The sequence below is a fragment of the Erinaceus europaeus genome, chromosome 16, assembly GCF_950295315.1.
Source record: "Erinaceus europaeus chromosome 16, mEriEur2.1, whole genome shotgun sequence".
NCBI classification, from domain to species: domain Eukaryota; kingdom Metazoa; phylum Chordata; class Mammalia; order Eulipotyphla; family Erinaceidae; genus Erinaceus; species Erinaceus europaeus.
In genome coordinates this window covers 26,114,691-26,127,898 of record NC_080177.1, presented here as the reverse complement: position 1 = coordinate 26,127,898, position 13,208 = coordinate 26,114,691, and the positions used below count along the sequence as shown (strand labels likewise).

The window sequence follows — 13,208 nt, the reverse complement described above, 5'->3', positions numbered from 1 at the left end:
ATAGCAGGGGGGAGTATCTCATCACAGCCCACTGGAGACCTGTCTCCCAGTGTGCCGCTCCAAAAAGAGCTTCAAAATCCCAGTTACACTGGTTCTGACCATTCCTGAAGGATTGCTGCAGGCACCCATTCCCAAAAGTGGCTTCCCATTGAAGGAAGAGTGGACTCAGGAGGGTAGAAGGAACCACATGTCTCCAGTCTTGGGGAGTGCCAAGGTTCTGGAGAATGTTCTGCAAAATCGATCTGGTCCATGGAGCGTGATCTTCATCCTCTTTAGCTGCCTGGCGAAGTCCCTTTAAATCTTGGTCCCTTTAAATCGCAGTCCCAAGGCTGGCTGGACTGGGGCAGTTTTCTAAGTTAGAGTCACCACTCTCCACGAGAGACATGGGAGGGGGAGCCAAGGAAGTCCCAGGGGAAATCTCCTCGGTCTTCTTGAGCATCTCCCAAGAGCTACAATAACAGTCAAGAGGAACCAAGGTGTGGCCCAGAGCAAAATGTCCCAGAGGCAGAGAACCCATCTAGTGAAAAAGGAGTAGAGGATTTGGGGATCCTCTAGATAAGAAAGAAGGTTGCCCATGACAGAGGGGTCTCATGAAAACAAGAAGAGGGAGTAAAAGAACCACAGTGCCTTCGTAAACACATGGTTGCAGAGAACCAAGCAGCTGTGTACTTACCTACGTCTGCCACTTGTGTGTGAGTTGGGGGTTGCCCCACATTTGGGCGCCAGATGTCATTCAAGCATTGCGTGAGAGAGAGATGACCCAGGGACTAAGCTCGTGGTGGCAAAGCAATACAAATCTTTATTCATTCAAGCTCCCCAGAGTCGGGTACTAAGATACCTGGTTAAGCCATGTGGTGCCAACCACAATGTCCAAGGTCAGCCTCTCAGTCTGCATGCCCCCCTCCCCCAGGTTGGGACACGGAAGTGACAAGACAGAAACGGAAATGGCTTGACAATACCATGAATGGTTAGGAAAGGGGTGGAGAAAGACAAAAGGAGGCCAGGAATGGTATGGACCTCCCCAGCAACTGTTGCTAGGGGTTCACCTGATCGGATTAATAATAATGCCCTGGAGGCAGGGAGAGTCTTGAGGGTAGAAAGAAGATAGCTCAAAGGAATGGAATGGGTGGGGATCTTTCAGGTAAAACAATGATTATGTAGATAGGCCATAGTATCAGGAATGCAGGGTGCTTTGTTAGCCCTGCCAGGCTGAGACTGCTCCCGTGGGGGGGGGGGTTTAACCGCTCCCATGCCTGTAATGCACAGAGGCATACCTGATCAAAAAGCCAGGGGGCAGTTTTGCTTCCACCTGCTGAAGGCCTGTCTCCCAACGTCCCACTACAAAAAGGGTCTCAAAGTCCCAGTTAGGCTGGTTCTGACTGTTCCTGTGGGATTGCTGCAGGCATTCATCCCTGAAAAAGGCTTCCGATTGAAGGAAGAGTGGGCCCAGGAGCATAGAGCGAGCTACATCCCTCCAGTCTTGGTGAGTGTTAAGGTTTTGGAGAAGGCCTTGTAAAATAGATCGGGTCCATGGAGCATGAATTCCATCCTCTTTAACTACCTGATGAAGTTACTTAAGATCTATGGAGGCATACAGATACCATGCCTGAGGTCTCTGTCTATTGGGGCTAACATTTACTGGGAATGCGTGGACTTGCTCTACAGAAAAAGCTCTGTCACAAAGCTGTCAAAGTTATTCTGTGTCCAATAGCGGCGTAGCAGCAGGGGAAGGAGCCGCAGTAGGAGGAGCCATAGAAGCATCGGGGGCATCTGGAGATGTGTCTTCCAAAAAGGGAGCCACTGAGTGAAGTGCAGAGGGCTTAGGGTGGGTCAGGATCGGGGCAGGTAGGGGGACAGGCTTGAGATATTTTGCTTTCTCTAGAAGACATATATGGTACTGGGCAAACAGAATTACCTTCTCCTTTAAATCTTGAATCACAGTCTCAAGGTCCCTTAGACTGGGGCCATTTTCCAAGTTAAAGTTGCCACTCTCTGTGGGAAACAATGGGTGGTGGAGCCAGGGAAGTCTTAGCCAGGGAACTTCCTCGGTCTTTCTGGAAGGGGGCCCTGCATATCTCCTAAAAGCTGCGATCATGGTCAAGAGGAACCAATGTGTGGCCCAGAGCAAAATGTCCCAGAGACAGAGAAACTGTCTAGCAGAAAAGGAGTAGAGGATTTGGCGATCCTCTTGATAAGGAGGAAGGTTGCTCATGACAGAGGGTCTCAGGAAAATAAGAAGAGGGAGAAAAAGGACTGCAGTGCCTTCGTAAACACGAGGCTGCAGAGAACCAAGCGGCTGTATACTTATCTGGGGCTGGGCACCTTTGTACATCTGCCACTTGTGTGTGAAGCTGAGGGGGGGTAAGCCCCATGTTCGGGCACCAGATGTCAGGCTAGCGTGGGGGTGCCTCTTCCTGGGCGCGTACTCTCTGGGTTGGAGAGAACTCGATTGGAGCCAACCTGGGCTGCTACTCACTCAGCGACTCAAGGGAGATGACTCAGGAACAGGCTTCGTGGAGGCGAGACAATGCAATTTCTTTATTTATCAGAGAGTCAAGGCTTTTAAAGGGTAGACTTGGAAATGGCAAGTCAGAAACGGAAATGGCTAGGAAAAGGGCAGAGAAAGGCAAAAGGAGGCTGGAAAGGTAGGAACTTCCTTAGTAACTGTTGCGAGGTTTTTAACTGGTGGGATTAATAATACCCTGTAGGCAGGGAGGATCTTGAGGGTAGAAAGAAGATAGATTAAAGGAATGTAATCAGTGGGGATCTTTCAGGCAAAACAATGTTTATGTAGATAGACAATAGTATCAGGAATGCAGGGTGGAGCAGGGGGAGCTGACTTAATGTTTTATGGAATCCCAGGCTCCTGGAGGCAGAAAAATGCAGGGTACTTTGTGAGGCTCCTCACAATTTCCCGACAGATAATGTTTGCTTTATGTAATAAAATATAAGTAGCAAAAATGAATCATACTATCTACACCAACATGTAGGAATCTGATAAGCATAGCATTGAGTGATTAAATTAATATATGGGTATATACACAATATGATTTCATGCATAAATTTCTAAATTATGCTAAGTTGAGCAGTATATTAAGACAAGCATGTGCATATGCATCTTTAAAGTAGACTAATGTCTGATAATTGCTCCAGTAGGATGGGCCTTGAAAACATTATGCTCTGTGAAAGATTACATATTGTGTTTCTGCATATATAGTATCTAGAATATGCAAATCTATAGACTTGGAAAGTAGAATCATAGTTGCCTGAAGTTTGTGTTTGAGAAGTAATGTTAACTTCTGCTTGATAATGGATTTTAGTGGGGTGTTGATGAAAATATTAATATAGAAAGATAGTTATAGAAATAATAGTCAACCCATATCTGTGATCTTGGGAGAACTAGTGCAATCTCCAATGCATGGAATGGGACACAGAACTCTGGTGGTGGGAACGGTGTGGAATTATACCCCTGTCCTCTCATAATTTTGTAAATCAATATTAAATCATCAATAAAAATACTAAAAATAGAAAATATATATATACTTAAAAAAAGCATTGAAATGTGACTGGAGAAATAGCTCAACTAATAGAGCTCATGAAATATGTATGTCTGAGGCCACATTTATTGGAGTGTTACTCTGGCTTCTTTCTCTCTGTCTCTCTCTCTCAGGTGAAACTCTTTCTCTACATCACATGAGGTAAATTTGTTTTTTTTAAGCATTAAATTTTGTACACTTTAAATGGCTAAGTTCTATACTATGAGAAGAGCATCCATCTATAATACATACACACACACACAAGCATAGTTAATTTCATATTCATCAGTGATAAGCTGAAAGCTTTACCTCTAACATCAGAAATAATACAAGGGTACCCACTTTTTCTATTTTAGTGCAGGAAGTCTTTTTTAAGATTTGTTTATTTAATCTATTTACTCTAGATAACACACTCAAAGAGAGAGAAAGAGAAAAGGAGAGAGAGATACAGAGAGACAGACCACAATGGCAAAGCTTCCTTCAGTGTAGTAATGGCCAGATTTATACCTGGGTTGCTTACATGGCAAAGCAGCACTTACTTATCCAAGTAAGCTATTTTTCCAGACCAGTATAGAAAGTTCTAACCAAAGCAGTTAGTCAAGAAAAATGAACAAAAACTCATCCAAGTCAGAAAGGAAGCAGTAAAACTACTTTGATTAGTTATGGAGTATATGTTCCATGGAGCAAAAAGGACAGTACTGTGTGCTTTGGAATAAAAGTGGATGAAACTGGAGGTGATTACATTTATTAAGCAGGTGAACGACAACTACCAGATGATTTTTCTCATAAGTGGAAACATAAGAACTTGCAAATATATATACGTAGTCAACCTGTCCCTAAGCTTTAAGAGAACTATGGAGGTTATCATCTTAGGGATGGAGGCACAAAACTTTGATGATGGGCTTGATGGGTTTGTGGGACCACCTGTTAGCCTATAATCTTATAATCTTAAAATTAAAAAAAAAGTTAACAAAAAAAATCCTGCTTCTATTTGCAAGTGAAATAATATATAGACAACTATACAGTGTCAACTAAAAGAAAAAGCTTGCTACAGCTTTTAAGTGGATCTAAATTAAACCATAAAGATCTGAATGAATCCAAGATACAAAATCCATCAACAGCCAAGAGATAGCTTACCCAGTAGAATTCATACCCTACCATATAAAGACCAAGGTATAAAATCTAGCACAGCATGGGAACACTGTGGACAGCACCAGGAAAAGCTCTGCAGTGATGCTGTATCTGTCTTTTTCTCTATGTGCTTTCTCTCTATATATCTATAGAGATAGATATATTATATATATATATATATATATAGATATCTCTCTATATAAAAGGATGTGTGTGTATATATATATATATATAATTTAAAAAGTGAAAAGTCAGTTGGCAGCACTGTACTTACACCTGTGAAGTGTCAGTGCTGAATAAGATTTATACAAAAATTTACTTGTGTCTATACATTCATAACAGACTGTCAGAAAGAGAAAATCAGAATTAAAGTGATTTCATCTGCTAGTGTGTCACAGAGTATAATACATAAGAATAAATTTGACCGGGAGTCGGGCTATAGCGCAGCGGGTTAAGCGCAGGTGGCACAAAGCACAAGGACCGGCATTAAGGATCCCGGTTCGAGCCCTGGCTCCCCACCTGCAGGGGAGTCGCTTCACAGGCGGTGAAGCAGGTCTGCAGGTGTCTATCTTTCTCTCCTCCTCTCTGTCTTCCCCTCCTCTCTCCATTTCTCTCTGTCCTATGCAACAACAACAACAACAATAACTACAACAATAAAACAACAAGGGCAACAAAGGAAATAAATAAAATAAAATAAATTTTAAAAAATTTAAAAAAAGAATAAATTTGACCAAGGAGGTGCAAGGCCTATCAGCTGAAAGCTATGAGATATTTATAAAATGCAAGACACAAATAAATGGAAATATTTTTGTTCTCATAGAATAGAATTATTGTTGTTAAAATGTCCAAAAACAGTCTACATATTCAATACTATATCAAGATTCCAAAAACATTTTTCACAGAGTTAGAAAACTTAATGTAACTACCAAATATCTAAGCATGTCTGAAGAAGAATAAAATTGTGGACATTGAATCCTCTTATTTCAAAATGTATTACAAATCTCAGTTATCAAACTAGAATAATTTGGGCATAAAAACAAAGAGAAGTGTCAGTGGAAGAGAATAGTGAGCCTGGTAATTAACATCTGCTAGACAGTCAGATAATCTACAACAAAGGAGACAAAAGTACACAATGTAAGGAAGAAGACATTCTTCAGTACAGTAATGGTGTTGGAAAACTATACAACCACCTACAAAAGAATGAAATGGCAACATAATCTTTAATCATATATACAAGTCAACTGTGAATGGGTTAAAGCTTGAATCTAACTCCTGAAAATGTAAAATTCCTAGGTAAAAATACAAGGTGTAAGTACCTACATGTTGTTCTTGGCGATTCACTTCTTTCATTTCTAGATTTGACACCAAAAGGACAGGCAATAAAACAAGCAAAAAAGCAGGCTTAACTAAGCCCTAGCAATAACATTGAAAGCAAAAAAAAAAAAAAAAGTGGGATTATATAAAAGACTTCTGCACTGTAAGGTAAAGAGGCAACCCACAGAAGAAAGTAAAGATGTGCAAATCTTCTATCTGATAAATATACTATAAGCAGCTTAATAAAAAAAAAAAAACTCTTTTGAAAAATGCCATAGAATGTGAACAGATATTTAAAAAAAAAACATAAAGATGCCAAGCAAGTACATCACAAGGTGTTCAGTATCATTAATCATCAGGGAAAGGAAAGCCAAAATCACAATGAGATGACAATTATTTTAAAAGGCAAGAGATAACAAAGTGTTATTGGTGATAAGAATGTGGAGAAAAGAGAAGCCAGCAATGTTAGTGGAAATGAAAACAACAGTGGGGAAACTCCTAAAAAAAAAAAAAAAAAAAAAAAGAAGATGGGATTACTGTATGATCCAGCAAATCCACTTCTGGTATTTACCCATAAGGAACAAAATCAGTTTCTCAAAAAGATATCTGCACCCTATGTTCATTGCAGTGTTACTTACATTAACCAAGAATGGAAACAACCTAAATGTCCATCAGTGGATTAATAAATAAAGAAAATGGGATGTGTGTATAGACTGAAATATTAATCAGCCAGGCCAGAGAGATAACTCAGCAGGTAAGGTGCATGCCTTGCTATGTGCACAGACTAGGTTTGAGGCCCAGTACCGCAAAGGAGATGCTATGGCACTTGAGGAAACTCTAAAAATGTGATGTTTGTCCCTTTCTTTTTCTCTTTGTGTCTCTAACTGGGGGAAAAAAATCCAGAGGAGTGATATTTTACATGTACGAGACTCCCCCAGCTCTGCAAAAGGAAAGAAGTGTTATTTAATCATACCATGGATGAAAGAAAATCATACCTTTTGTTAAAATAAGGATGAGTCTTGAGAGACATTATGACAAGAGGAATAAACTACTCAAATACTTTATGATTTCACTTAACGTAGAATCTAGAAAAAATAATAAATAAACCTCAGCTACAGATAACATATTGGTAGTTTCCAAATGTGGGTGTTCTGGCCTGACCAAAATGGATGAAGATAATCCAAATGTACAGACTTTCATCTATAAAATAAATAAGTCTTGGGTTATAGTGTCCAGAAGTTCATGATGAGTTTAATTAATGCTACATTCATGTGTACTGTATATTTCTGAGATGAGGCTTTAAAAAATTGAACTGTGTGATTACATGTTAACTTGTTAGTAACTTATACACATAGATCAAATCATATTATATACCTGAATGCAATTTAAAATAAAATAATAAAGGATTGGAGAGATAGCATGCATAATGATTATGCAAAGACTTTTCACCTAAGATTCTAAGTTCCCAAGTTCAATCCTGGTACCACAAAAAGCCAGAACTGAGTAGTGCCTTAATTTTGAAAAATAAGTAAAAGAGTATGGATGGTTTCAGATAAATATCAATTCTGTGATTAGGACAAATAAAATTAAATTGTATATGACAAATTTTAGACTAGTAAATTTCTCAAACTAGTGAATAACAGACATACATACTCATAGGAAAAAGTTTTGGAGAAACATATTTACATGACTTATTGTCTTTGTTGTTAAACTTTAGACATAGACTAATTTAATCGCATTTTTCTTTTAGATTATGAAGTTGACGTCCAGCAGACCTTTTCATTTTAAATGTCTATATTTGTAAAGTGATTCACTAGCAATTGAGTGCTTCATAATCATATTTCTGCCTATTTTTTTTGCCACAGGAATAGCTAGTTTATTTTGCAAGTATCTCAAAGAAAAGCAATCATTGCAGCATGTAAAAAAAAAAATCACCTGAATATCTAAAGATCAATGTCTGGAGAAAAAAAAAGACTTGAAAGATTTCACAACAGTGGGCTAACATTTTCACATTAGCAACAGTTTATTGGAGTTGAGTAGTGGCTGCTCCTTTTAGATAGACTGTTGCTTTTTAAATTATTGTTGTTAGGGATTTAATGATTGACAAGGTTGTAGGATAAGAGGGGAACAATTCCATATAATTCCCACTAGCAGAGTTCTCTGTCCCATCTCCTCCATTGGAAGCTTCCTTATTCTTTATCCCTCTGGGGATATGGACCAAAATTCTTTATGGGGTACAGAAGGTGGGAGGTCTGGCTTCTGTAATTGCTTCTCCCCTGAACATGGATGTTTGCAGGTCGATCCATACCCCCAGGCTGTTTCTATCTTTCCCTGATGGGATTGGACTCTGGGGAGGTGAGGTTCCAGGCCACACTGGTGAGGTCATTCTGCCAATAATTTTATCTGAAAGCTTTTATTTTAAAATTCTGCACTCTGAGAAGCAAGAACTCAAATATTGTCATTCAGTTCTTGAGTTCCTTATGTGTTAGACTTTTTAACATAAATATTACGATACATGTATTTACATACCCCATTCAAATGAGATAGAAAACTGAAGTTAGAGAAAAAAGATAATCTGGCCAAGGTCAAATTGTTTTAATTCATTTTGATTCTATATTTTTCCAATCCACAACACTATAGAAACTTACTGTAGAAACCTTAGCCTGATTGTCTCATTTGTATAGCAGTTGCTAAAACTTTTTATCCACAATCTTATTCCTAAAATAGTCCTTCACATGTAAAGGATTATTTATCTTTGTTTTTTGAATGTATTTTAATCAACCACACATTACAACATAGTATTCATAAAGTTTCTCTTTCCTTTTAGACCTGTATGTGGAATCAGAGGGAAAACTCTCATAATTAATCTGCCAGGTAGCAAGAAAGGATCTCAGGTAAGCAACATTGAGATTTGTATCATGTAGTGTGAGGAGTTTTGGCCAACTGCAAGAGCTAGCAAGTCAAAAAGTTGGTGCACTTCACTAGAATGTTCCCTCCTTAAGTTGGTTACCTCAATGGTAATACCAGTTGTCATTCGGTGCATTCCTAAAACCATCCGAAGCTTCAAAAATTTACTGGAAAGTCTCAAAGTTGTTATTGAAAGTTGTTATTATTATTTTTGTGGTTTATTACATGGAAAAATATAAATTAAAAATTAACCAAGGGGAAAAAGCATGTAAAAGAGAGAAGAGGTATCTGATGTAGAGCTTCCATTATCCTCTTCCTGTGGAATTATGAATTCATTACTCTTCTGCTATCAGTGTGTGATAACACAAGGAAGTACTACCTATCAGAGACGCTCTCAGTCTTTGGTATAGTTTTTATTGGAGCTTGCCATATATTGTCCCTGTGATTCACTTTTAGTCACTAGCCCTTTCCTTACATCAGGCTGATACCTTTAGTCTACAATACTTTTACTGAGCCAAAATGGTATCACATTATTCAAAGACCCCATCATTGTCTGGTGGTTCAAGTTCCCAAACAAAGTCATACATTCTTATAATCTCCATTAACTGAGGACAAAGACAAGACTCCTTTGTGTAAATATTAATTTTTTACTATATCAGTTACCCTAGGCCTTTGATCAAAACTCTCTTACATCAAAATAATTATAGGAAAAGTTGTAGGAAAAGTTATGATGTATTTTTTTCTATGTTTTCTATGCAAAAATGTACCATGAATTTTCCAACAATCTAATATTTCTCTGACTAGATGTCTATACTCAGCATTTTATATTATAGATACAACAGTATCAGTATGAATGTTCCTAAAATCTGAATGTATCTGTTGTGAGTTAGGGAAAGATTTAGAGAAAGCGTTAATTTGTCTTCTGAAACCATTATACACACTTTTATATTTTCCACCAACATACTAATTTTCCACCTGATCTAATACAATCAGTATACTGTGATGCATTTACATAGATCTATTTACCACAAAACTATCTCTTTTAAGAAAGTTTAGAAAAATAAATTTAATTCAACTTTATAATACATTTGAGCAATACATTTGATGAATTAAGTGTATCAATAATAGTACTACGTTGTTAGAAAAGTCATGGCATATTTTTCTGTATTTCTCATGCAAAAAATACATCGTGACTTTTACAACAACCCAATATAATCTAAATAACAATGCTAGTATTCTAATAAAGATACTACTGATAAAGAAGATACAGGCTCATTACTGAAGTCCAACACAGGTACTGACAATTAGCTTAGTTCATCCTTAGATCTTGTGACCAAAATGTCTCCCAGAGTAATGCTATTCAGGTGTTCAGACTTGTGAAATTCAAAAAACAGGAGTTATCTAAGCCATTTGAGGCTTCACCTTTCCAGTATCTGTTACAACTGAGCTAAGAAACACTATAATCTCTGATTCTAAGCCTCTTTTGAGACACCAATGTAGTACTGAATTTTCCTCATTGAAAAACCTTTTTATTCACCTCTTACCTTCAGCTACCATTCTCCCTTCTTTCCATTTGAAAATCTTTTGAAAGTTTGGCCAGCAAGCTGGTCCAAATTGCCATCACTTTAGCAAGCTCTTCCTAGATAATATAACTGCACTACTGTCTGTATTAACTGGGCCAGATGGAATAAGACTCAATCTTACCCTATCAAATACTTAAGGATTTTGATATAAAAGCTTAAAGGCATAGTTGCAGGTTCTAAATCATTCCTGCTTCTGGCTCTGGTCCTTGGACCACTGTATTAGGGGGAAGAAAAAAAAAGTTGGAATTATGTAGATATTAAAGAAAGTGTATTCTTTTTTTTTTCCAGAAATTTCTTTTTTCTTTTTCTTTTTTTAAAACTTTTTATTTATAAGAAGGAAACGTTGACTAAACCATAGGATAAAAGGAGTACGACTCCACACAATTTCCACCACTAGAACTCCTTATCCCATCCCATCCCCTGTATAGCTTTCCTGTTCTTTAACCCCTCTGGGAGCATGGACCCAAGGTCATTGTGGGATGCAGAAAGTGGAAGGTCTGGCGTCTGTAATTATTTCCCTGCTGAACATGGGCGTTGACAGGTTGATCCATACTCCTAGCCTGCCCCTCTCTTTCCCTAATAGGGTGGGGTTCTGGGGAATCAGAGCTCCAGGACACATTGGTTGGGTTGTCTGTCCAGGGTAGTCTGGTTGGCATCATGCTAGCATCTGGAACCTGGTGGCTGAAGAGAGAGTTAACATACAAAGCTAAAGAAATTGTTAATCAGTCATGAACTTAAAGGCTGGAATAGTGCAGATGAAGAGTTCTGGGGTACTCCATTTTGTAGATAGCTAGTAGGCATATTTTAGTTATATTCTAAAGGGCCTGTGGCTAACATATATACCAGCATCTTCCTATAATGACATCTTCCCCCCAAAAGTGGAGGAATCTATCTAGTGGGTACTTATTTAGCCTCCTTCATGTTGAGTGTGATCATACATTAATAAAGACATGTAAGACAGTCCTTCATATCTGTATCTTCTCCCATTGTTCTAAAGATGAGCATGTGTCTATTGACCTAAAGAAATGTGACTCAGAAGTCATTGGTATAGTATCTTCTTCCTGGTTCTTTTTTAATACCCTCAACTTTTGTATTATCACTAAGTAAATAATGACCATTCCAGAGTAATTTTCTATTCCTATATGGACTAATTTATAACTTTCAGGGGCTACTAGTATCAATTTTGATTTACCATCTCTGTGTAGGACCTGACCCCTATGGAATCTGTTGCATAGCCCTCTGACTTCTCTGTCTCTCTTGTTAGCAGTAAGAATAATTCTTGTTGATACTTTATACCAGAAATGGTGCAAGGATAATATATCTAAATTCATCTCATTTCCATATTGTTACACTTCCCCAGTGTTCACTCACCTTGTAGACTCAGGCAACCATGTCACGGAAGTGAACCAGGAAATAAGCTTACCAGTCTTAATCAGGTTCCAGTTATGAAAACTGGACTTCTCTTCTGGACATTATTTAATACTGCATTTATGTAGCCTGTGATTCCTAGAATGATATGCATAGGGCTAAGCTCCATACAGACATCCCTTTAGTAGACCTATTTTCCATTGCCCTTTGGCCTGACTATAGCCAGACCCTTGAACACTTTCCATAAGTTAGTACAGTCCTAAAATAGGGACAAATATGCAATTCAGCCCATCGAGCTGATTTGTTTTTACCTTCTTCAATCAGAGTGGCGGCCTTCCAAACAGGATGCTGTCCGTTCACCTTGGAATTGCCATCTATAAATCAAGCAGCTCTTTGTTGATCAATAGAAAGATGTTTATAGGGCACCGCCCAAGTGTTCCAAGTGGGCATAGGATCCAGCACCTCCTCAGTTGGTTCTGAAGTCGGCCATAGGTGAAAAGAGGCTACCTGCTCGTGAGTACCTCCTTGCATTCTCCTGGTAGCATGATCCTGTGTACGCCATTTCCATTTTATTATGGCATTCTCCTGGGTATTGCTTTTCCCAATAGAGTACTTCTCTGACATTACCCAAGAAATTATGGGTATTTCAGATTTTAAGATTATTTTACATCCTTCAGTCTTTTAATTTAAGTCCAATAGCAAGTCATGATTGTGTCTGAAATGAATTTTTTTTTATCCAAAATCCCAGCAATTGTTACTGGGTGACATTCAAAGGTTTTTACTATAAACTCTAATCTGCACTACAAACAGGGCTCTCTGATAGCAGATGAATAACCTGTGTATGCTCAAGATTCCTACTGATCCTAAAGTAGCATATCTAGATTTTGGAAGAATGGATTTACATGCCTTCTGTTTTGTAGTCCCAGATAGGAAAGAATCCCCCAGTCAAATGCAGTATTTATTCCCCTAACACTGTCAAGTAAGTGAGACTCACTACTTCACATAAAATTTACTTGCTAACCATTCTGATTTTCATCCATACTTATTTTAATCCTGTCAGCATTTGCATCGCTATAATATCCCAATCTAATAATACCCACCTCCACGACTTTAGCAGTTTTAGAATCTCTGTATATGGTGTTCATTTGACAAGGAGTCACAAGTGAGTGACTTCTCTGTCTCCTGACCATTTTATTTACTCGTGTGTACTGTCTAGGATTATTACACCAGACCTGTTTTGAGTTAGTAGTTCCAGGCCTCTTTGTCGTTGCTTATCTTGATTAGATCATGAGATCCACTTTTAGGGCTATTTTAGGTGAAGTTTCATGTAGTCATCTTGTCTTGTAGCCCTTTTAATTCCTCTAAGCTA

General features: G+C 38.3%; 1 protein-coding gene across 11 annotated transcripts in view; it reads left to right on the top strand.

Annotated features, from left to right (window-relative positions):
• Positions 1-13,208, top strand: part of GPHN (gephyrin) — a 411,021-nt gene that overhangs the window by 172,711 nt on the left and 225,102 nt on the right. For all 11 annotated transcript variants that reach the window (XM_007525822.2, XM_060174807.1, XM_060174805.1 and 8 more), the window contains one exon: positions 8,809-8,875. In XM_007525822.2, the coding sequence (XP_007525884.1) occupies positions 8,809-8,875 (67 nt within the window). The remainder of the gene's footprint in view (positions 1-8,808; positions 8,876-13,208) is intronic.